This window comes from Dendronephthya gigantea, unplaced genomic scaffold (genome assembly GCF_004324835.1).
Source record: "Dendronephthya gigantea isolate DGI-Jeju-01 unplaced genomic scaffold, DenGig_1.0 000036F, whole genome shotgun sequence".
NCBI lineage: Eukaryota > Metazoa > Cnidaria > Anthozoa > Malacalcyonacea > Nephtheidae > Dendronephthya > Dendronephthya gigantea.
Window position 1 is genome coordinate 1,298,428 of NW_021163046.1, and position 24,786 is coordinate 1,323,213.

Sequence of the window (24,786 nt, forward strand, 5' to 3'; positions counted from 1 at the left end):
TTCCCTTTGCGTGTTTTATCAGCTTGTTTCATCGTGAGCTTTTGGGCTGAGGTTCCACGTGTCTTTAGTTCACGTCTTGTAATGCCTCTCTCGTGTTGTGTTCAGCTTCAAATACAAACTTGTATAGCACTAACGTAGCTTTTATTCTTTTCATGCAGAATTTTGACGTATTAAAGCGAAGTTAAACGATGAAATTTGTGAACAAGAGATTGACGACCGATGAATTGTGGCTGAACTGGCTCAAGATGACTCACCTTTGAAGAGAAAGCAAGTCTAGGCTTTTTCTGGGGAATACTGATGATATGAGAAAGGTAATATACGTCAAATCTACCGTTGAGCCGCTAACCTTCCCTCTAACCACACGAAAATTACGTTTGAATTGAGTTCTAAAGACCTAAGCAGTGAACCAATGGTGCCTTTTATTCTTCCAGGTGGAGTTTGAGAGTTTAAAACCAAACTGAATGAAGTGAAGTGGGCAAAAAGTCCGTTACCGTAGCTGAAATCGCCCGAGACGACTCGCATTGGACTCAAGATAACTCGCCTTTGAAGAGAAAGCACGTCTACGCATTTTCTTGGGACTTGTTGATGATATGAGAAAGGTAATATACGCTAAATCGTATGTGAGCCGCTAACCTTTGCTCCAACCGCAAGCAATTACCTTTGAATTGAGTTATAAAGACCAAACCAGTAAACTGACATTGCCTTTTGTTCTTCCAGGTGGAGTTTAAAAGCTAAAACCAAACCTAATACAGAAATGAGCCGGGAAAGAAAACCCATAGCTGAAATTCCCCGAGATGACTCGCATTTAAAGAGACGGCAAGTCCAAAGCTGCTCTTCAACACTTGTTGCTGAAATGAACAGGTAATTTTAAGTCTATTTTATTCAAGTAGGATGATAAACTTGAAACGCTTGATCAGGCATCACGCGTTCTCTCAACTGAATGATCACTGCAAGTTTTCTCCCGATATTTAAGCTCCCTTCATCGAAGGTGAATCCTTGAAATCGCTGTCTATAACAAGCATTCTTTTGGTTTTATTGCAGGTAGCGATTTAGCGGGTCAAGCCATTTGAAACAACGACAAAACCTGTTCATAATAAAACGTGAGTATTAAGCAATTGAACATTTTTAGATAAACCGAACAATGGGGAGTTTATGCATGATTCAGGTCAAGAACGACAACGGCCGCATGATCATTTGATATGAATAATGGCAAGGAAATACTTGAAATCCCAGAGGGGTTTTATAGATGTTGTTTACAATCCCGATTTTACGCGTGTTTCTTCTCAATAAAAAACGTAGTTTGCTTATTTCTTTAATCTTATTTCAGGTTGATGGGCTCTGTTAAGCTATTACCGACAAGCCAAATCGACGGCAAATCTACGTCTAAAGTAGGCAATCTCGACGGCAAATCTACGCCTAATGTAGGGACCAACTCGACGGCAAATCTACGCCTAATGTAGGCCAACTCGACGGCAAATCTACGCCTAATGTAGGCAACTTCGACGGCAAATCTACGCCTAATGTAGGCAACATCGACGGTAAATCTACGCCTAATGTAGGCAACCTCGACGGCAAATCTACGCCTAATGTAGGCCAACTCAACGGCAAATCTACGCCTAATGTAGGCCAACTCGACGCCTAATATACGCCAAAACTACGCCAAATCGACGCCAAAAAGCAACGTTCAGCGATGCCCGGGCATCGTTACAGGTTAGAGTAGCCTGGTGGTCAAAAAATGTGCATGCAGGGGTTAGTCTGTGCATGATTAACTTAACGAAGTTAACTAATTTAGTTAACGAACTTAAGTTAAATAAAGTTTTAAATTCAGTTAACTAAGTTCTGGCCACCAGGAACATAGCTAATGCATGATGCATGTGAGCAAACGTTTCTTAAATTCGGTTAAATATTTTAATCGGTTTTGCGCTTAGGACTGCTCGCTTTTGCTTAGGGCTGCGCTAAGGTTTAGGTTGATAATTTGTCTGTTAAAACTGAAAACATATCACAACTGTTATATATACCCATATTTCACCTAAGAAATGGCTAAAAAGCCATGCACACTAACACAAACCATAGCCACAAATGGCAGACATAATCCCATAGGTTCTTTCCTCTTTCTCTATATTGTCCTGATTGAAATCATCTTCGGCTCTTGAAATCCGGGCAATTGCGGCTTTCGGAATTAACATTGTAAAATGATAACTATAGGGTCACTATTCGGTCTGGTTGTAAAATTATTTGTATGTAAATACGTTTTTGATTTCTCAGCAAACATTGTAAATATACGATTATATCTTGCCTTTCTATATTTTGTAATTGAACATATAATATTGTGTATGTATTTACGAAAAAACATGATTTACATCAAAATATGAACAGATACAAAACATCATGCACTATACCTCATGATCTTGTAGCTGCACATAAAATAGACACGCACACGAGTAAATACATTGATGCAAACCATGGCCTATATAATGGCTTCTAGTTTATATCTTTCTTATCTCTTGCATTCACTTAAGGCTACAATTAATATTCAAGCCTGCAGAAACATTGATTTTACGGCATGTCTTATACTGTCTTGCTATATTCTGAAATACATGAATTTATGCAATCAAAGTTAACACACACATGCTCTCAATTAATGAATTTGAATTTACTTGAAGAAATAAGGATGGATGGGGGGTGGGTGCATGCTGTTACTTGAAACATATATATGCCTTATTTCTACTATGTTAGAAACCAATTACGAGACAAACATTGGCAGTGGCATTGTAACTTTATTATTTTTCCAAGGTCTCTGTGAGATTTCCAATCATTTAGCTTCGTCGAGCAGTGCTTATGAAAAGTAAGGCGCCACTTTTTGTCTGTACTGCTTGACTTTGCTATGTGGTTCGAAGTGTTAGCAGGTATCTTGGGATATCTAATAACGTTGCAGTGTTATTTTCATTGCTGTTTCTTTAAGAGCAGCTTGCTTTGGCTATATGCCTTAGCTCTAAAAGTTATTAAACCAGATTTTCAAAGAAAAAAATGTACTCCTGCGGCTGTTTCTATAAGAGCAGCTTGCTTTGGCTATATGCCTTGGCTTTGAAAGTATTAGTCCAGTTTCTCTGAAAAAAAAAATTGTACTCTTGGTGCTGTTTCTATAAGGGCAGCTTGCTTTGGGAATATCCCTTGCATGGTTCAAAAAATGTTGACTGAATTTTCGGAAGAAAAAAAATATTTACACTTGATGCTGCACTTGGTTTCGACAGTTTTTTGCTTTGGCTATAAGCCTCAGCCTCGAAAATATAAAGTCAATTTCTTGTATTTTTTTCGAAACCTTGTTTCTACAAGGGCAGCATGCTCTGGTTATATGCCTCAGCTCAAATGTGCAATGAAGTTTTTAAGGACAATTGTGTATGCCTTGATGCTGTTTCTATAAGTGCTCATGAAATATCTTCAAGTTAACTCGATCCTCTAAATATGTGTGCACAGTTCGACAGCTTAAAACGAAACTATTAGGAACACTGCCTATGATTTGTCAGCAGAATAATTTTAGTTTTTGGACGAACGTAACTTGAATCTAAGCGCTCTGAACTCAGGCATTTTTATGTATTACTATATTTTAGTTCGTCGATCTCATAAGCTTTACTCAGCTCTCTACTAGAGTTAGTGGGTTAAGTCTATAATAGAACAAAAAAAATACACGATAACTTAGAAACACTTACTCACATTAATGCATGTTTTACTGATCAGTCTTAAACATTACTCAAACACAATAGCACACTGTAAAAAGACATAGACAATTTATACTAAAGTATGCCAAATTAGCATTTAACCTGCACTGTTCTATAAATTTAAATGTCATGATCTTAAACGCACCTACTTTTTAACCGGTATAATAGTTTAATGTCTTCGTATATTAATGATGTACTATGTATAGAAAACACACACGCTTTGTAATACATGTTTAGTGAAGTATTAATAAAAATAGGACCAAAATTGTCCGTCTCCTCTCTCTTGATTTCAATATCTTTAACACACACACACTTTGTTGTAATACATGACTTTGTTTTAATAAAATCTCAAACTTGTGTACTTTGTGTTTAATTCCGGCTTTCGGTGAGGGTTTTTCTCCAGGCACTCTGGTTTCCCTCGTAAGAAAACAGTGTCCGTGTGTTCGGAACCGTGTTTACGGTTGGTTTTACATTTCTGTTGACAATTTATATCCGCATAATTGGTATGTCTCGTTATACTCGATAAAAAGTTTAGAATATTTTCGCAACCCAGTAGACTTTGTCTGACGTAAAACGCCCTCAGAATAGAAAACATAATGGTTTAATGGAAGCTGACTTGTACACACGGTTACTGGGTTCAATTCCCGGAACACTGTTCTTTGTCGCGATGAACCTCCTGTTCTTCAATTAAAGCATGCAAAAGCTTCGTCTTTAGACTATAATTTCACTTGACGAGTTGTTGATGAGCACTTTACTGATTTTGAAAGACGTGATACAGCCAAATTGAAATGCAATACTTCCTCATCCTGGTGCTTATAAAAGAACGACCACATTCGCCAGATACGTGACTTTAAACGTGGAATAAGTGTTTTTCAAGACTTCAAGATGTTCTCTTAATCACCACCTCATTCGTATCATTTGGCTAATTCTCAAGATTAAGACGAGATAGTTGAATATCAATGAGAACGAAGAGACAATCCGATTGGCTGTAAAGTGATGCTGAAGATTCCTTGGCGACAAAATGATGCGATCTTGTTAAATCCTTACCTTACCTCCTGCACCTACTGTGAGGGGTTTCCTTCTAGAATCTAGAACCAGCGCATGATGCACTGAGATTACATTTTAACTTAATTAAATAAATATTCTTTTTAGTCCGTTTTGTCAGATCAAATTTTGTCTTTATTTACGTTGTCAACTATGACCGCAGTGATTATTTAAACTGATGATATTTGTACTGGTATATGGCATCTTATTTTATGTTCACGATCTTTGTTGCTGCCATGCTAGTCTTCCTGGGGCCGGTTGTTCGAAAGGCGTTTAGCTTAAACGGCGGATAAGCCAAAGTTTAAAAATCCTCTCATACATCTTGTGAATGACTGAGGCTGCATTTCATGCATTAAATATGTACTTTCATTGAAAATTAAGCTATTTACATCGAAATATTTCTGCTAATTTGTCCAATAAAGACATGATTTTGTTTTCCATTTCGAACTTATCCACCGTTTAGGCTAAACGCCTTTCGAACAACCGGCCCCTGGACGAAATCTGTCTGCTGTCATGCAGCCCAAGTTAATTCTGAAGAGTTTAGGATATCATGGTACAATAACACAGACCTTTCAACACAACATGCTGTGTTTTATTAGTGTAAGATAAGTTCGAGACGTGAGAAGTGTTTGTCTACATAGTGTAAGAGTGTCGTAAACTCGCCTCCAAATCAGTATTTACATCAGCAAATGATACCGTTTTCTATAAAACAAGAACAAATAAGACCGCGCTGAAATAGCGTCTAAAAAACATGATTATATTTAGCGACGCGACTCGTAATTTCTCTGAAAACTCTCTTGTATATTTCAGTATTGCAACTGCCAACTCCAGAGGTAATATATATAATAAGATGTTGAAGCCAATTAACACATGCATGAATACAAATATACAAAGATTTCACCACGCGCACAAGTAGGTACTTGTCACTCAAGTACAATATGAGGACACTCAGTGATGTTTGACTTTGTGCTATTTCCTTGATATCATTATTATGATTATATTATTTTTATTGAAATACAAAGACACTATGGGTTCGCTTGATTCACATAATCTAAATTGTGAACTGTCAAGAGAACTCTGATGTGAGCTTGTTCGGTTCCGAGAGTAAAAGAGTATAATATATTATTCATTTTATATATTTTATTTCCGCATGTCTTGTGATATTTTTTGATTTCCTGCAATCTCTCAACCCGAAGTTAAATATGCAAACTAAAGCTTCGTTTACGTCACGCTTAATTTATCGGCACGGCACCGTTTAAAATTGTACCCGCACCAATTTCATCAACGCTCAGCCTTCGTTTCCGTAGTCTGAACACTAATAAAACTGGGCACTGTACCAATTTAAGGCCGTGCATATGCCGTGCCAGTAAATCGACTGTAGTGTAAATGGGGCTTAAGCCTATACCTTCAACTATACGCAGGGTGCTAATATTCTAAATCAAAGACTTATTGCCGTCTCGGTCAGAAGTTTTTGATTATTAGAAGGTTCTGATTAATAAAGGAGGAATTTATTGTGTAACTTCTTCCTGTTGTTGTTTTCCTGAATTCGATTCGGTCTATTGGCAAGGATACAAATTTTATTCATTTGTGTCGTAAGAATATGTACAGCGGCCGCCTGTATAAGCAGGAATAAAATGAGTTCAATTTGTTGCGCGTTGATCCCCAGTCCCTTCACGCATTTTCACACTTTTAATCCCACCTAAAGTTCAGTTTGATAGTGTTTTTATTTTGGTCCTCATAATGTCTAATCTGTGTTGATAATAAAGATAATGTCTAATTAATTAATGTTAAGTAAGCACTATGAGTATTACAATATAAGTGTCTCAAGTGATCATGCAAACAGATGTGTTCCTTCACTTAAGCTTATAATTTGTTTCTTGAATATTATGAAACTTTTCCTTTTCAGAGAGTTCCCTTTCAGTCAGCTCTTCTCGCAAAATTTCTCGCTCTGCGATCGCTTCCTTTAAACGTTTTTTGAGAATATTATTTTCATGAACGTAGGAAAGAAGAGCCACAACAACAGGCGAGACTACAGCAACAAAAATGGCCAAATATGTTTTGTATTCGCTCTTTTTTCTGTCCCTCATCACGTCTGCCATTTGTTTACAATTGACTGCTTTCTCCTTCCAATAACGTATCTCTTGGATTAAGTTCTGTATCACTGCAAGTAATTCCCTGCTTCCCTCGTAATGTCCTTTCGTCTCCTGTGTATTTTCGCTGGTGTATTGGTCTTTGTCTTCGCTAAATCTTCCCTTGTGGCGTTGGTTCTTTCGGCACACGTCTTCAGAAAAACACATGACTTTGCCTTCTTGAGGAGCTCTGCCGTCCATATATGGATCCATTTCATGTTGAGATATATATTCAAAATCGGAGTGGATGCGAGTGGTCGATACTTTCCCGATTTCAGATGGATTCCGTCGTTTGCCATCAGCAAATGATATCGTTTCCCATAAAGCAAGGGCAAAAAGGACCGCACTGAAATAGCGTCTAAAAAACATGATTGTATTCAGCGACGCGACTCGTAATTTCTCTGAAAACTCTCTTGTATAATTCATTATAGCAATTCGATCGAGCAATCGAGAGCTAATATATAATAACATGTTGAAGCCAACACATGATATATAAATACACAAGATTTCACCACGTGCATAACTATTACTTGTCACTCAAGTCAAGTATACAATATTATTATTATTATTATTATTATTATTATTATTAAAAAATACACATAAAGTAGCTTAGACAGCTAAATTACAATGTGATTTACAGGTTCATAAATATAATTTAAAAAATATTACATTTTAGAATTACAATAATTCATATATACTCTAATCTATATTACAAAGCTAGAAGTAAATTACAAAAGCTATATTTTAAATATTAAGAAACTAATAAAATATTGACTTTGCGCTATTTCCTTTTATTTTATCATTATTATGATTGTATTATTTTTATTGAAATACAAAGACACTCTGGGTTCACTTGATACACATAATCTAAATTGTGAACTTCCTTGTTCGGTTCCGAAAGTAAAAGAGTATAATTTATTATTCAGTTTATATTTTTATTTGCACATGTCTAGTGATATTTTTTGATTTCCTGCAATCTGTCTACCCAAAGTTGAATATGCAAACTAAAGTTTCGTTTACGTGGCGCTCAATTTATCGGCACGCACCGTTTAAAATGGTACCCGCACCAATTTCATCAACGCTTGGCCTTCGTTTTGAATTCCGTAGTCTGAACACTAATAAAACTGGGCACGGTACCAATTTTAGCCGTGCATACCGTGCCAGTAAATTGACTGTACTGTAAATGGAGCTTAAAGCTAAAGCCTACCTTTAACTATAGGCAGGGTGAGAATACTTTGAATCAAAGACTCTTTTATTGCCGCCTCGGTCAGAAGTTTTTTTATCCGGCGGAATGTTCTGGTTAATTAATAAAGAAGGGGGCAATTTATTGTGTAATTTCACGCTTCCTGTTGTTACGCACAGGCGCGCTGTTGTTGACGTTAGTTGAAGAGATGACGATGTCACTTATTGCTGACTAACCTTGAAATAACAATTGGAATTGTTCGTTTGAAGCAAATTTAGGCTGAAAATTTACAATCTCGTACACTCGTTTTGAGCAGTTTATAGAATATCTTAAATTTGATAAAACTTTCCCGAAATTCGATTCGGTCTATTGGCAAGGATAGAAATTTTATTCATTTGCGCTACGAATATGTACAGCAGCCGCCTGTATAAGCAGGAATAAAATGAGTTCAATTTGTTGTGCGTCGATCCCCAGTCCCTTACCCCATTTTCACAATTTTAATCCCGCCTAAATTTTTATTTTGGTCCTCATAATCTCAAATCCATGTTGATAATAAAGAAACAATGTTATTTACTCCGGCGTCAGCGACGGAGTTGAAAATTCGCCTCGGTTTTGTTTTGTTTTTGTTTTTTTTTTTTTATTTTTTTCGTCGTCGCAAGTCTGTAATGGCGCGAAACATTCTAGCATTTAAAATGTGTATGTGATTGGATTTATCTATGTCCCAGTCTTGTCTCCCAAGAGTTGTGGTGCACAGCTTTGGCTAATTTTCCGATGCGCGATTCGATTTCGCTCGCTTGATACTGCAATTCCTCCAAGAGGAACAAATAAACCGTTCTTTTCATGCTTTTCGATTAAGTTTAGACTGAATTGTGGTAAGAATATATTTAATACGTGTAGATTCCGGTCCTATTTTAGTAATATCGCTGCTATTTCGCCGTTTAACAAGATGACGTGGTCGTGTATGGGCGCTTTGACTCGTCGTAGTTTGCACAGGATTAAAGATTTAATATAACTATATAAGCGCGAATTCCAAGGGCAAAGTGTAAGACAAAGCGAATGTATCATGCCGTTTATTTACATTTTTGAACAATTGAACTTCTATACTTTTTAAAGTACGATGTGCTTCTTAATTTCGCGATCGAACATTTAGGTTCGTAAGGCATCTAAATGCGAATATGAACTGTATTGTTTATGTTCAGAAGCTCTATATTAAAGACTGGCACGTGCGCCGGAGTTAACGCCAGAACAGGCGTCTTGTTAATGTTAAGTAAGCACTATGACTGTTACATCTATGATGTTACTTCTATGTTACTTCTACATTACGATGTGTTCCTTCATTGGATTTCAAAAAAGCTTATAACTTGTTTCTTGAATACTATGAAACTTTTCCTTTTCAGAGAGTTCCCTTTCAGTCAATTCTTCTCGCAAAATTTCTTGCTCTGCGATCGCTTCCTTTAAACTTTTTTTCAGAACATTATTTTCATGAACGTAGGAAAGAAGAGCCACAACAACAGGCGAGACCACAGCAACAAAAATAGCCAAATATGTCTTGTATTCGCTCCCTTTTCTGTTCCTCATCACGTCTGCCATTTGTTTACAATTGACCTCTTCCTCTTTCCAATAACGTATTTCTTGGATTAAGTTCTGCATCACAGCAAGTAATTCCCTGCTTCCCTCGTAATGTCCATTCGTCTCCTCCTTATTTTCGTTCATGCCAAGACCTTTGTCTTCGCTAAATCTTTCCTTGTATCGCTGGTTATTTCTGCACACGTCTTCAGAAGAACACATGACTTTGCCTTCTTGATTATGCTGAGGAGCTCTGTCGTTCATATTAAAATTGATCCATTTCATGTTGAAATATATATTCAAAATCGTGGCTGCGCGCGGTCGATACTTTGTTTATTTCAGATGGATTCCGTCGTTTGCAATCAGCAAATGATATCGTTTCCCATAAAACAAGGGCAAATAAGACCGCAATTAAATACCGTCTAAAAAACATGATTATATTTAGCAACGCGACTCGTAATTTCTCTGTAAACGTTCTTCTATGTTTCAGTATAGCAATTGCCAACTCCAGAGGTAATATATGCAAAAGTCAAACATGAGATACAACCAAAGATTTCACGTGGCTCTGCCTCCCTACTTGAAACTCAAGTACTCTACTTGAATCAACAATAGTGTCTAATATAAATTCGGAGCTCCAATGTCTAACCGAAATTAAACATACGAAATAAAGCTTCGTTTACATTACACTAAATTTATCGGCACGATACGCTTAAGGTGGCTTCCCTACAGTTTTTTGAAAAAGTAGCAAAAATAATAAAATTACAATATTACTCTAACATAACTTAGAAACAAATCTTTCTTCAAATTTCGTAAAGCGGAACTTTGGTGTTTAGAAAAGTTGGTTGTGTTCAACTCCCTAGTATTTTGTAAAGTATTAACAACAGATGCTCGTATGGTGGCCTTGCTTTCCTCACTTTAAATGGTAAATCCTCGATTCAATGCTGGCAATTATCCTCGGAATAGGAAAATGTTTGGGTGTAATGGCATAGTTCAGACCGTATCTGCATTTCCTGTGTATTGAGTTGTCTTGTAGATAAATTAATTACCCAGAAGAACACACGTCCATAAATGGACTCATTAAGTCTCATTTCACATAGAAGTCAATGCAGGCGGTCGATACCTTGGATATTTCAGATGGATTCCTTCGTTTGTCATCAGGAATTGATAGTGTTTCCCACTGAAATAGCGTCTAAAGAGCATGATAATGTGGGAATTAGCGACGCAAGCGTAATTCCCCCGCAGAATTGCCTTGTATATTCACTATATTGTAGTGTACCAATTGCCAACTTCGTGGGTAAACGTATGTGCCAGTGTATGGTTCGTGTATGTCAGTGTATTCCACTTGGGTCAACACTCAGTAATACTATACAATGAAATACAAAGACAGTTAACCTCACGACCTCTGCTTGGGTCGTAAAAGCATAGTTTGATGCTTTGCATTTGTGATGATTCCTGGGCATTATTAGGATTTTATTTGTTTTATTTTTATTTAAAGATTTATTTACCCACGCTAGCTACGATACATACAATTTTGTCGATATTCGGCTGGGGTGTGAATTTATTGCCAAACAGACTATATCGGAATACTGGTCTGGCATAGTAATGCATTTTAGCCTCATTTAGCTTATTCCACAGCACTGCGCCACTATACCTCAGTTTTCGAAGTTCTAATTCAGTCAGTGGCGTACCGTCAAATAATTTGCGCCCTCTAAGACGAGGTAATTAGGCCCGTAATCTGAACTGATAATAGCGCCAAACTTGACAACCGTACTCATGACCGGCTTAGTACAAAATACCGGCGAACAGGACTGCATGCAGTAGGAACAGGAGTGGATCCAGCACTAATGCACAAATTTTCATTACAAAACAAAGTGGTTATTTTGAGGAATTTTCTTGTGTCGGGCAAATTAGTGCACATGTGCTGGATCCCCTCCCTGAGTAGGAATGACCCCAATGACCTTGTTTATACGACATCTACTTAACCAGTTAATTCCAATAAAAACATTGTTTGATATTTGACTTTGTGGAATTTCCGGTTGGATATAACTAGGATTTTATTTGTCTTATATTTATTTTTAATTTTGTTTAAAATTTGTTCACTCACACCATAGCCATAAAAACTCCTCTGTTTAGGTTTCGGGAAATGCTAGACGGCGTACCGTCAATTTGCTGCCCACTCAGGATGCAATCCGAGCTAATAATAACGACAAATTTTAATTAATGTTAAGTAAGCACCATGACTATTACAATATCAGTATCTCATGCAAGTAAGTTGAATGTTCCTTTATTGGATTTCAAAAAAGCTTATAATTTGTTTCTTGAATATTATGAAACTTTTCAGAGATTTCTCTTTCAGTCAGTTCTTCTCGCAAAATTTCTCGCTCTGCGATCGCCTCCTTTAAACTTTTTTTCAGAAAATTATTTTCATGAACGTAGGAAAGAAGGGCCACAACAACAGGCGAGACCACAGCAACAAAAAGGGCCAAATATGTCTTGTATTCTTCCATTTGTTTACAATTGACCGCTTTCTCCTTCCAGAAATGTATCTCTTGGATTAAGTTCTTCATCACTGCAAGTAATTCCCTGCTTTCCTCGTAATGTCCTGTCGTCTCCTGTGTATCTTCGTTCATGCCTTGACCTTTGTCTTCGTTAAATCTTCCCTTGTAGCGTTGGTTATTTCGCCACACGTCTTCAGAAGAACACACCTCCATAAATGGACTCATTTCACATAGCCTCCGAAATATGTATTCGAAATCGAAGTCAATGTAGGCGGTCGATACCTTGGATGTTTCAGATGGATTCCTTAGTTTATCATCAGGAATTGATAGTGTTTCCCATAAAACAAGAGCAAAAAGGACTGCACTGAAATAGCGTTTAAAGAGCATGATAATGTGGCAATTTGCGACGCAAGTCGTAATTCCCCCCAGAATTGCTTTGTATATTGTAGTGTACCAATTTCCAACTTCGTGGGTAAACGTTCGTAAAAAAAAAAAATATGTGCCAGTGTATGGTTCGTGTATGTCAGTGTATTCCACTTGAGTCAACAAAGACAGTTAACCTCACGACCTCTGCTTGGGTCCTAAAAACATAGTTTGATGCTTTGCATTTGTGATGATTCCTGGGCATTATTAGGATTTTATTTGTTTTATTTTTATTCAAAAATTTATTTACACACGCTAGCTACGATATATACAATTTTGTCGATATTCGGCTGGGGTGTGAATTTATTGCCAAACAGACTATATCGGAATACTGGTCTGGCATAGTAATGCCTTTTAGCCTCAGATGGAAGCTTATATATTCCACAGCACTGCGCCACTATACTTCGAACTTCGTTTGAGATCAGTTTTCGAAGTTTTAGTTCAGTCTGTGGCGTACCGTCAAATAATTTGCGCCCTCTAAGACGAAGTAATTAGGCCCGTAATCTGAACTGATATTAGCGCCAAACTTGACAACCGTTGTTTACTTATGACCGGTTTAGTTCAAAGTAGTTATTTTTAGGAGTTTTCTTGTGTCGTGCAAATTAGTGCACATGTGCCGGATCCACTCCCTGAGTAAGGCCTACTTAACCAGTTAATTCCTGTAAAAAACATTGTTTGACATTTGACCAGGGTTGGTAGATAGCTGCATATTTGAGGCCAAACAACATCACACTAGTTCTTTGTTTCCTTTGTCTTTGCCTTTTGTTTTCTTTGTTTTCTTCATAGCACTAATGACAATTTGGCCTCAAATATTTGCATATCTACCAACTCTGCATTTGACTTTGTTGAATTTCCGGTTGGATATAACTAGGATTTTATTCGCCTTCCATTTTATTTCTAATTTTATTTAAAATTTGTTCACTCACACTATAGCCATAAAAACTCCGTTTGAGATCCTTTGTTTTAGGTTTCGGGAAGTGCTAGACGGCCTACCGTCAAATAATTCAGCGATGCTTCAATTTGCTGCCCACTCAGGATGCAATCCGAGCTGATGATCACGACAAATTTTAATTCTCGTAAGCACTATCACAATATCAGTATCTCGTGCAACTAAGTTGAATGTTCCTTTATTGGATTTCAAAATTTCCCTACATGAAACTTTTTTGAAAAGTAGCATTACTAATAAAATTGCGATAATATTCTAACAATCCAAATGGCGAAACGTGCCTGACGAGGCTGAGTCTATAAAGATATACACATTTTAATTAGGGTATAAGGTTTTTAGGTCTCTTAACTATAATCGTGCGTAGAAAGAATAATAAATGACAAAGAATGTCAAGCAATTATCGAAGTTTGTTTATAATTCCTTTATCGCTTTGGCAAAAGAGCTAAAGAATATCAGCGAAAGACTCTAGTCCGTACCGATCAAAAATTGAAATAAAACAATCGTATTTACTTTTTCGATCTCAAAAAAACTTTATTTTCATCCTTTATGTGCATAGTTTATAGGTGTGAAATGATAAACACTATCATTATGAAGTTTCAATCCTAATGCAATGTATAGTGTATACGTCTCTATAAGAAGCACTCATAAGAATTCGAAGAATCCTTTTTATATAATTCTGCTTTTAGAATCCTTATACAGGGTGTCCCAAAAAAACGAAAACTATTGAAATCACTCATTGTTAAAATTTGAATGCCGTGTGCACGAATTTTAGCCCGTGGGGATTTAATGCAAATCAGTAAAATGCTAAATGCTTTGTGTTGCTACAGAAAGGGGACATGTCGAAGGTCATGGTGATTGAGATGCACATTTGAATATTGTTAATAAATATCATTTTCGCGTACGGGCAAATTTTACTGCATCATATGCATGCATAAAAATGCTTATGGCAAACATTTACACTTGTGGGTCCCAACAGAGTGCTTAGGCATTCAAACTCTAACAATTACATTGTTATGGATGATTTCAATAGTTTTCGTTTTTTTTGGGACACCCTGTAGAATCGTAAGACTCATAATAATCATAAGAGCCAGTGGAAACTATATTTTAATATAGCTAGTATTCAATAATCAAAATTATTGAATTATATTATATACTTACAACCAACTTGACACTAGACTTGGCTATTTATGCAGTAGCTCTTACATCGTATGCTAGCTAACATTGTTATTTAAAATTGTAAGTACTGTAATTTTTTAACGTTGCATGCAAAAAAACCTTTCAATATCCGTGCGATTAATTATGCTTTTGTTAAGATTTGTAACATGCTTGTTTTGACCTAATTATCTTCCATGCATGCAAAGATAGCTATTTTTAAGTTGAAATTATTGTGTTTTAACCGGATACTGAGCTCAATAAAGTGTTTCTGGAATATAATGAAACATTTCTCTTTCAAACAGTTCTCTTTCAGACAGTTCTTCTCGTAATCTATCACGTTCTGAAGTCACTTCTTTTAAACTTCTTTTAAGATAACAAACGTAGAGAACAGCAACAGGAAAGACCGCAGAAGCAGCGATGGCCAAATATGTCTCGTATTCGCTCTCTTTTCCGTTTCTCATTTCCTCGGGCAACCCCTGATAATCTTCAGTAAACTTTTTCATCTCCACAAGGTTCTGCTGACGAGTGGCTTTTTCCCCCGAGAAATCCATCTTTTTCTCATCCAATTTTGTTCGTTCGCCACAAGCAATTGATACCACTTGCCATAGAAGCAAGGTAAAAATGATCATTTTGGAGAAGTATCTAAAAGCATGATCATTTACACATGAAAAATTCATAAAATTTGATACATATAGAATATGGGCTTTCCACTGCTATACTTTTTAAAATTAATACGTAGTCACACTGCATGTCTTTTACATTTTTGCAACGGGTAGGGCCTAATAACTAATAGGGCCTAATAAATATTGGTTTTCCATCGCGAGTTTTCCATATAAATTTGTTTAACGCGCAAAAGGTCTCGGAAAAGAAACTGAATTGTTACGCTGACACATCAGACAGACGACGGATTTGCATGGCTAGATTGAGATCTACGCGTTATTTAGGCATTTCTTATAACGGATTTAGAGTAAGTCAGAATAGATTACACGGCCTAATTACTCGTTCTCTAGGAGAATGCGAGTCTAGACCTCGATGATCCAGAATGTATTGCGCACTTGTATCGAAATCTCACAATATTGGCATTGCGCATGCGAGAAGTGACGAAATATAATTATTGGATAAAACTACCCCCATTTTACAAACAATACGAGGGATGCAAAATACATACTTATGTACAGAACACATTACTACGGTGCTACATTTACATATTGCTTGGCGCGATGTTTACTTTTAAATTCCTATATAAAAGCAAGATTTATCAAGTAATGTTTTGGCAGACCAGGCTTAGACGCACAAATGTTTATAAATGACACTTAAATACCTGAATGTGTCAACTGACGACAGACCTTAATTATGAACAGATTGAACAGTAGAAAGCAGTACTATAAAACAATTAGTTTTTTGAACGCTTTCGTCGGAACTAGAACACTGCACTCTGCAGTCGATATATACAAGCATTGATACAGTATTAAATATGTCACGCCGTGCGGATTCATTGTTAGGCTATACCTATAATCCCGGTACGCCATTTGTGAATTGTGATAATAATGTAAATGTATTAAAAGTCCTGAAAAAGTTTAAAACGATTTTCTTGAAAGTTTCATATTGTAGATATTTATTTGCTTTTCGCTCAATAGTCAAATTTCATTTGTGGTAGAACGGGTCGAAAACGCTTAAAAGCAAAAAGGCAAAAACCAGCGAGATAACATTTGGGGTTGAACGGTGCGCAGATATTTCAAACTCAACAGAATCAGACGCGGATGAGCACAGACAGTTCGTAATATAAAATATACTTTAATATGTTCCCGAGTGTTCCCGAATAAATTTGGATCGAAACCACAGTAAGCAAGTTCGAACTATATAACATAATAGATAATGATGACATGCTTTAACTACCACAAAGCTGTTCGCGTGACAATGTCATTGAACACGCGATCATTTAAAAACGCAATAATCATAAAGAAATAAGAAATTAATATTATAAACCATGCTCTATCACATAGCGCGCATCGTCTAGTTATACGCATCAATAGATAAAGTAACTAGCTCAAATAACTATACAAGCACTGCTGTTCGTGTACAAAAAGAAAGGTCAATGTGTACTCACTTTGGTTTACGCGCGCACCGTAATGTTGATAACGTCCAAACCACCGCGAGTACGTAGATACGATAAACACGACTTTGATCGATGTAACGAACGTTCACAATTGGAGAACCAACAACTTTCGAATAATAAACTGACTGATGAATTGACCTTCTTTCAGTCCGGACTTAGCAACTTTTCTACACAAGTATGTACCCTGAACGTAGGCGCAACTTGATTGACAGGTACAATAAATGTAATTTCCAGCTACGTTCATTGATAGTGCGCTATCACCATGTTTACGTTTTAAAACTAACATATATCAAAGTGACAATCTGACAATCTTGACAAGCAGTGCACAACAGCACTCCTTTCTGTTACTGTATCGAAAGCACAACACTAATATTTTGCAATATTTAGATGCAATGCATCTCACCCATTGCGGGTTCATACAATTGACCTCACTTCAATATTAATGATTTTAACGAAACTTAAAACCAGCCACTTAGCTTTTTTAAGGAAGCTCTTAATTATATTCAAATTGTGACGCTACATTTATCAGTCTTACTGGTAGCCTGTTACGGATCATGTTTATACAAGACAAACTTCGTCCACATTAGAAATTCTGTAGTCTGACATCACGTCAATATTAATTATTTTAACGAAACTTAAAACCAGCCACTTAGCTTTTTTATGGAAGCTCTTAATTATATTCAAATTGTGACGGAACCTAGCTATATTTACCAGTCTCACTGGTAGTCTGGTAGGGATCATGCATATATAAAACAAACTTCGTTCCACATTAAAGATTTTGTAGTTCCACATTAGAAATTCGATACAATATGATAATTGACATTTTATTTACCAGAAACTATGTACTACAGTACTGCTGACTTTTCCTGAATATTTTTCATTTCTCATCAAGAATTGCACCTTAGCAGTGCGACTTTTTATGCGACAAGAGAGAGAAAAAGAGAGCACCATCACATTAGATATATACAAACCTTTTCGATAAATTCTTCGCAACATCTCCAAGAATTTTCTTGTGTGACATGAACCAACCTTTGTCGCGAAGCCTGAGAAGATCGTCTAAATTTATATGACAAAGATATGGGTAGAATCTGGGTAGAAGTTCTCGCTTATAACGGCTCAAGCATGTCTTTGTACTATTATAATTATCGAGCTTAACTGCTTAACACCCTCATTAGTATTCAGTAACTCATGATTATCATGTCTTTGTACTATTATAATTATCGAGCTTAACTGCTTAACACCCTCATTAGTATTCAGCAACTCATGATTATCATGTCTTTGTACTATTATAATTATCGAGCTTGACTGCTTAACACCCTCATTAGTATTCAGTAACTCATAATAATAATAATATCATAATAATAATAATAATATTATACGAGCTACTCATTGTTATTCACTAGCGATTGCGCCCCCCGCATTTGCTGGGGGATTTCCCTCTGGTTTATTAATATTCAAGCTGTACTAGATTTGTGGGCTAATAGGGCTATCCGTTCGCGTCATGCGTCATAGTTAAAACAGCATCATCCAATAATTGCCTAATATTTACCAGTCTGGCAGTCTCCTTATATACACCTTACGATTATCTTTAACATAAATTGTGGGACAGATGTAATGGGAAGTCTTCTGGCTACAGCAAAACTCTCTTGCCAAAGTTGCATGATGAAGTTCTTTCATCACTATTAAACTTAAGCCTGGTTCACATATGCCTGGGGTAAGCCTGTGACGCACCGCAGGAAAATTGTGCATCCATAATAATTCTCCACCGCCGGTAGCTCGGCGTCACCCCCGACAACAAGCCATTCGATCCTGTCATGTGCTAAATTTAGATAAGGCACAAGTGTATTGTGGGAAAGACTTCTACAGGCACACCAGCGGTGTGTCGGAAGCGTGTTCACATATATAAAAATAATAAAAATGTGCTACGTACACCGCCGCTTTGCCGCCGACCTGCCTGGAAAGTTGAACTCGAGTCAACTCTCCCGGCATACCGCCGGCAACTTCTTCTGCCTGCCTGAGACACCGGCGATAAACCGGCGCTGAGTGTTCTCATATGCCTTAAGAGCACCGCAGACATACTTCGCAGGCATGCCACAGTCATATGTGAACCAGGCTTTATAAAACATTAAGCTCAAATTCAATGTTCGAACGACGTTGTAAAGATTCTTTAAGCTTAAAACTAATTCAATGACTTGTGTGTATGTTTGTGTGTGTTTAATATATCTTTGAGATTCAAGTTTGTCAATGTGTATATTTATGTGTATCTCAATAAAGTATAAACTACATTTTGTGTGATCAGCTTTGAGACAGTCAAATCAGTATTATGTAGTTTGTTACATCTGATGCCGCTAAAGGTAGCTGAACAAATTAGAATAATTACATAAATTACAGCATTTTTCAATGAGGTTACGCAGTAACCAAGGTTACCAAGGTTACCAAGGTTAATATCGTAGGAACCGCGCGCGGACTGGACACAAGGGCAGCGAGGGGCCTGGGACGGGGCTCATAACTCTGGAAAGGGGCGGATATAGCAACATGGTATCACACCTAGGATTACCTATAATCAGTAAGTCTGCATCTCTCTAGGATTACTCATAATCGTATATTCTGGAACACAACTGGCACACATACTCTTCCCCCGTTCCCCGGTACACGCTTTAAATACACAAATTCGTATCAATATGGCGGATAAACGGAGCGTAAGCGCAGATGTTACTACAGGTATGATTGTAAATTATGAATAATTCATGTTTTCAATGTTTTTTTAGAATATTTTTAGAACATAATTTGCATAAGGTGTATGTTAGAAATATTTAGTAAGTTTAGTATCGGCATAAACGGCAATAAAACATGAAAAAATGTTTCCTTCTTTGATTTTTATATTGAAAATTTCTACACGATGCCGTCGATGCGGATAGATTTGGCCGGCCCGGTTCTACTATGGTTGTGTCTCCGTATTCTCTCGATGCTGTTAAATGCGCTAGCTTGAACTTACTCATACATGCGGTAACTGATTGTATGCAGTTAGTAGGCACTAACTTAAGATTAATAAAATGCTGCTTCAAACAACCAAAGAATTTTTTATTCTGTGTCAAAGGCTACAATAAGGTCAATAAGGTATCAAGTTTTCTTTCACTTGTGTGGGCTGCAGCAGTGTGTAAAATAAGAATCCTTCCATTTTCATTAAAAATATGCTGGAAAAAGAACCATGCTTTACTGGGAGGAAATTTGCCAAACACCTATATTTTTTTCAAGAAAACCCCCCAATTTTTTTATTTGTAAAAGAAAATATAAATGATTTGTATTGTATTTGAAGTTGAAAAAATGAGTTGAAGCTAGAAATGAGTTGACTTTTTCAATTTTGTTACAAATTCATCAATCAGACCAACTAAAATTACAATTAGGTGATGTTCTAATATGTTGATTGGTTGACATACATGATTGTGCAAGCAGAAACCCAGTCAATGAGATAAGATTTAAATGTAAACATAGAAGGATTTTGAAACCAACACATGCTCTGGCTTTTAGATCAGAATTAAGACTGTTCTGTAAGATTAGTGTATTCAAGCGTAAAATGGTCTGCCACTCTGCCTGAATAGTATGGATGATGCACAATTATGAATCAGAAAATTTCAAAGTGAAAATTAAAAGTAGAAGATCTTTAGAAATTAACTTATTGTTTAATTTAAATGCCTGAACAATTTGCTAAGCCATGGGATGTGCAAATATGCATATTTGATGTGCAAATATGGGATGTGCAAATATGCATATTTGAATAAATCAAATCTTGTATGTTTAATATGTTTTATTTCATGGAACATTTTAAAAAAAATAAATTAATTAATTTCGCACCTTGTTAAAGATTGTGCTTTTCACTGGTGGATTCCAATGAAGAAAACTTTGACTTTCTTCAAAAGCATTTTGTACCACAGCTGTACTTTGAGTCTGGATATAAGTCTGGACAATGAAACTCTTTGTTGAACTATTTTTATACAAGTTATGTTAAATTCACAGAAGTAGAAAGGCTTTGTGCTTTGTACTATTACTATATAAACTATATATATAAATACTATTTCTTACACTGATTTCATAATGCTTGTTTTTAAACAGGAGGATTGATGCCACTGGAATGAATGGTTGAAAATGTTATTTGTTAAACCATATTATAATTTCATTTGTTTAATATCTAGATTTGACGACCAGTGAAGTCAATCCAGAAGGAAATAGATCAAAGGTTGAAGTCAATTGTTCTGAGAGTGACATGCAATGTCTAAGTGGGTTAGATTAATAAATTACTGTTTCTTAATATAGCGCAAAATTAGTAATGTGGAAAAGGAAAGGCAAAGATTGGAGAAGGTTAAAAAAAAGGGAAAGACAAATGTGTCCGTGCAGAAAGATTTACTTAAAACACGGGTAAGGTTATTGCTATATACAAGACCTATATACCTACTGTGTATGTATTTTGTGTAATGTATTTTACAAAATGCTTTCAAGCCTGAATTCTTCACCATTTTTTTATTGAAGGAAGAAAAAAATTACATTCTTGTACATCTGTTTTCTGTCTTAACTGTTAAAACGAGGTGTTTTATAGAGATTAATTACTTCATGGTTGGCGAGTGCGTACGATTTTTATGGACGAGTTGTGAAGGATCGCAAAACGAACGAGTGAGTTTGTGATCCTTCACTACGAGTTCATAATAAAAGTCGTACAAACGAGCCAACCGTGAAGTAATTTATTTATTAAATGTGTATAGAGATCAATTTGACAAGGACAGTAATATACAAAAATACAGCGAGCAACAAAAATCGAAATTTTATACATCAAAACATATTTATTACCGTTCAGTTCCTTTGTAATTTTGTTCAATAGAAGTTAGATATTCTTTCCGAAAGATTTAAGAATGTGCTGAATGCAAAAATATTTTAAATATAAGAATTATGTTTTGAATCTCACTCCTATATTTCGACGCCATCTTGACTGAAAGAAAATGTAAATAAATTGCCGCCAAAATGACATACGTCCATGCATGAAATTAATTTACACGGTGAAATACGACTTTTATTTCATCATTCTGCTGTGCATAAATCTCTGTACACATATAATAAACATATATCCACCATTAGACCTTTCCCCTTATAGCTTTCAAGTGCGCAACGCGTGACGGTAGTTGATTATCCAGGTCAATTTGAGTTGTTAAAAGCTAAAAGGGGAAAGGTCTATTCCCATAAAGAATTACTGATTATAGTTCATTATAAAATAACCGTTTTATAACGCCTGCGCTGTTTAGTTGAAATGGGAAAAATCCGTGTTTTTAAAACGCAATCTAACACTGAAAGCTTTACGCAAATCTGAACACAATGTATTAAAATTAGCTTTTCCGTCGAAACATCAGTTAAAAATCTTCGTCAATCTGAAATTTACCATATCTTTAATTTATTCGCTCGAAATGGCGTGGAAGCAAACAGTCGCCCCGTTTTCCAAAACTGGCACGCATGTTTCTATAACTATAGAATTTTTTTCATTATTTTAGGCAGATATTCTGTGGGAGCAGCATAGTTACGACGTGGTCGTTCTCTTTCACTCGTGCAAGCCAGGGCCAAAACAGCGTCACATCTTTGACTTTTATTCAACACCTGGCTGTGGCAGAGCGTTCATGGGCGGCGGGGTCAAAGAAAGGAGCTCATCTTCATATGGTGCTATTGTAATGAAAGCCTTTGAAAAGTTTTGCCGTGGTATATTTGCTTATTACCAGTTGTTATGTATTTATAATAAGAAAAGAATCATTATACAACTTCTTTTCAAACTGAATAGTTCAGTGAGAACTGAATAAGCTTCATTTCGTTTTGATTCAGTTTCATGACCAGATTAGCAGTTACCCAGTCATCATGTAGACATCATTGCTTTTTTTCCCTCTTTTAAGAAAATTCATCGATGTTCAGGGAAGCTGGCGTAAAAGATGCAAGCCAACAAGAAACGCCGACTACCTCTAGCAATCCTGTTGTCGTGAAAGATGGTGAATTTTCACCGGGGGAACTGCCTGTACATTCTAACGCTTTAGCTTCGGTGAGTTGTTATTTGTGAAATTTAGCCCATGCACTTCAAATCGAATGTATCGTAATGTATCATGTATTATACTATGTATGTCTGGTGAGAGATCCATTAAAAGAATATAGTATAATGAAAAAATTGCTATTTTTCAGACTTCTTTCTCAACGCCACCACAGCATAGCAGTGACCAAGAGAATGTGCCCACACATACGCAGCAACAAACAGATCTCCCTTACCTTGCCCCTGAAGAAACCTCTATGTCCACACGACCAATTCCTAGTCGTCCGGAAGGGAATGTCCCAATCCCAGCCCAGCAACCAGAACGTTTTGTGTCCACACCTACAATTCCTAGTCGTTTAGACGGAAATGTCCCAACGCCTGCCCAACGACAAGAAAGTGCTCTACCTTCCAGACCAAGACAAGGGCGTTTAGAGGGGACCGCTCATAGACGTGCAAACGATCCTGGTAGCGTTAAATTTATTGAAAGATCTGTTGATTTTTCCGACAACCGTCCATCGCTACCAACTCCGATAGCACAATTGGGATCAAGTTCGCCAGATAGATCTCTTGTGTCCCTCGTAAATCATTCTGGTTCAATGAATCCTTCAACGGCCAAACCTTGCGATGTAACCTGTTACAAAGTAGGTGGTGAGAACACAAATTGTTGGGTTTTTCCAGCAAACATAAGCCAAGCCACCCTTGACGGTCGAAATGGCAGTAACGCCTGCACTGTCATTACGATGATCTTGGGAAGTGTTATATTGCATTTGGATCTTCCATATCCGCGTGCTGGCCCATTAAGTCCATTGTGGTGTTCTCTGGTAGAAAAAGGTATTCGTCTTGGGAACAAAATTCACGACGAAAACGAGCAAGGAAGACGAAATTTGACCCCACTTGAAGCCGTTTACGCACTACGTTCAGTAAAGAACATCCATGTTGACGAACCGTTAGCAGTTCGCTTACGTGATCCACATGAGCCTTCTCAACTCGCCTACCAAATTCAACGAATGCTCGTTAAGAAAAAGTCAGCCGCAGCATTTGTTCAGGGCGACAGATCATTTCTTTTAATGACAGAGGAAAGCGGACACGTTTTAGCTATCGACACCCACACCCATATGGATGGAAGTCGAGGAGCAGTGATTGTCACTTCGAATGCGTTGACAGATATAGCCAGCTTTATCCTTGCCATTGAGGCGACATTTTCACTTGAAGAGGACTCGTTTGGAAACTTCGTCAAATTTTATTAAATAAAAGTCATTTGTTAGTTAATTTGTTTCTAGCTTATTTTAGCAGTGGTACTCAAATATTAATGCGTTCGGTCATTGTCGTGTGCAAAAATCTCAAAATAACATAATCTGTTGCCGTGGACGTCACAACCCCTCCTTGAAATTGACTTTGAACATCGCCACGATAGCTTTGAGTTCCAAACACTATACTTCATGATATCTCGCATAATTGCAGAGTTCTTTACGCACATTGTCTTGGTAGAGCAGGAACATCCGAAAATTTTATTTTTTTCTGCGAAGGGTTCAATTCCCTTTCAATGTACATTTCTGTAAAATTTTAGAATTCGCTGAAAAATCGAATGTATACTCCATGACACCACAGTTAATAGAATATACATCATACATGGTTTGGAGACCACATAATTAGGCAGATTTATGCACAGATAAAGCATTTAGCATTTTATAAGTTGCATTAAATCCCCATGGGCTGAAATTCGTGAACACGGCATTCAAATTTTAACAATGAGTGATTTCAATACTTTTCGTTTTTTTTTGGGACACCCTGTACATGTTTTAGGTCAATTAATGGGTTCACTTATTTGATATGCTTCGTATACCCATGAGATATTTTACGCAACTTCTGTCAGTTAATTTGAATTTCAAATCAGTTTTTTTTACTCACCCTGTATATGAAAACGAGGATCTACAGGGTGTCCTAAAAAAACCGAAAACTAT

At 36.7% G+C, this 24,786-nt stretch overlaps 1 protein-coding gene and 1 long non-coding RNA gene across 4 annotated transcripts; both read left to right on the forward strand.

Moving 5' to 3' along the window:
- Nucleotides 1-772: 772 nt before the first annotated feature.
- LOC114525921 lies at nucleotides 773-1,403 on the forward strand. The gene is made up of 3 exons (XR_003687275.1): nucleotides 773-861; nucleotides 1,042-1,100; nucleotides 1,328-1,403. It is a non-coding gene; the product is annotated as an uncharacterized LOC114525921 (long non-coding RNA).
- Nucleotides 1,404-19,397: 17,994 nt separating this feature from the next.
- Nucleotides 19,398-24,143, forward strand: LOC114526039. Of its 3 annotated transcripts, XM_028547531.1 has the most exons (6): nucleotides 19,398-19,497; nucleotides 20,967-21,010; nucleotides 21,088-21,189; nucleotides 22,308-22,509; nucleotides 22,698-22,840; nucleotides 22,978-24,143. In XM_028547531.1, the coding sequence occupies exons 1-6, from the start codon at nucleotides 19,458-19,460 to the stop codon at nucleotides 24,070-24,072; spliced, it is 1,626 nt and encodes a 541-aa protein (XP_028403332.1). In that variant the 5' UTR covers nucleotides 19,398-19,457; the 3' UTR covers nucleotides 24,073-24,143. The 3 variants fall into 3 exon arrangements, with proteins under 3 accessions (XP_028403332.1, XP_028403333.1, XP_028403334.1); XM_028547533.1 differs by having other exon boundaries at nucleotides 19,463-19,497; nucleotides 20,967-21,189; nucleotides 22,312-22,509; XM_028547532.1 differs by having other exon boundaries at nucleotides 19,411-21,189; nucleotides 22,312-22,509.
- Nucleotides 24,144-24,786: the final 643 nt, after the last annotated feature.

What these genes read in the sequence shown, in the direction of transcription:
- LOC114526039 (XM_028547531.1), top strand. Translation starts at nt 19,458, where the DNA reads ATGGCGGATAAACGGAGCGTAAGCGCAGATGTTACTACAG. An exon ending in AAGCGCAGATGTTACTACAG is followed by an intron (nt 19,498 to 20,966) that starts GTATGATTGTAA and finishes TTTAATATCTAG; the next exon opens with ATTTGACGACCAGTGAAGTC. An exon ending in AAGATTTACTTAAAACACGG is followed by an intron (nt 21,190 to 22,307) that starts GTAAGGTTATTG and finishes TCATTATTTTAG; the next exon opens with GCAGATATTCTGTGGGAGCA.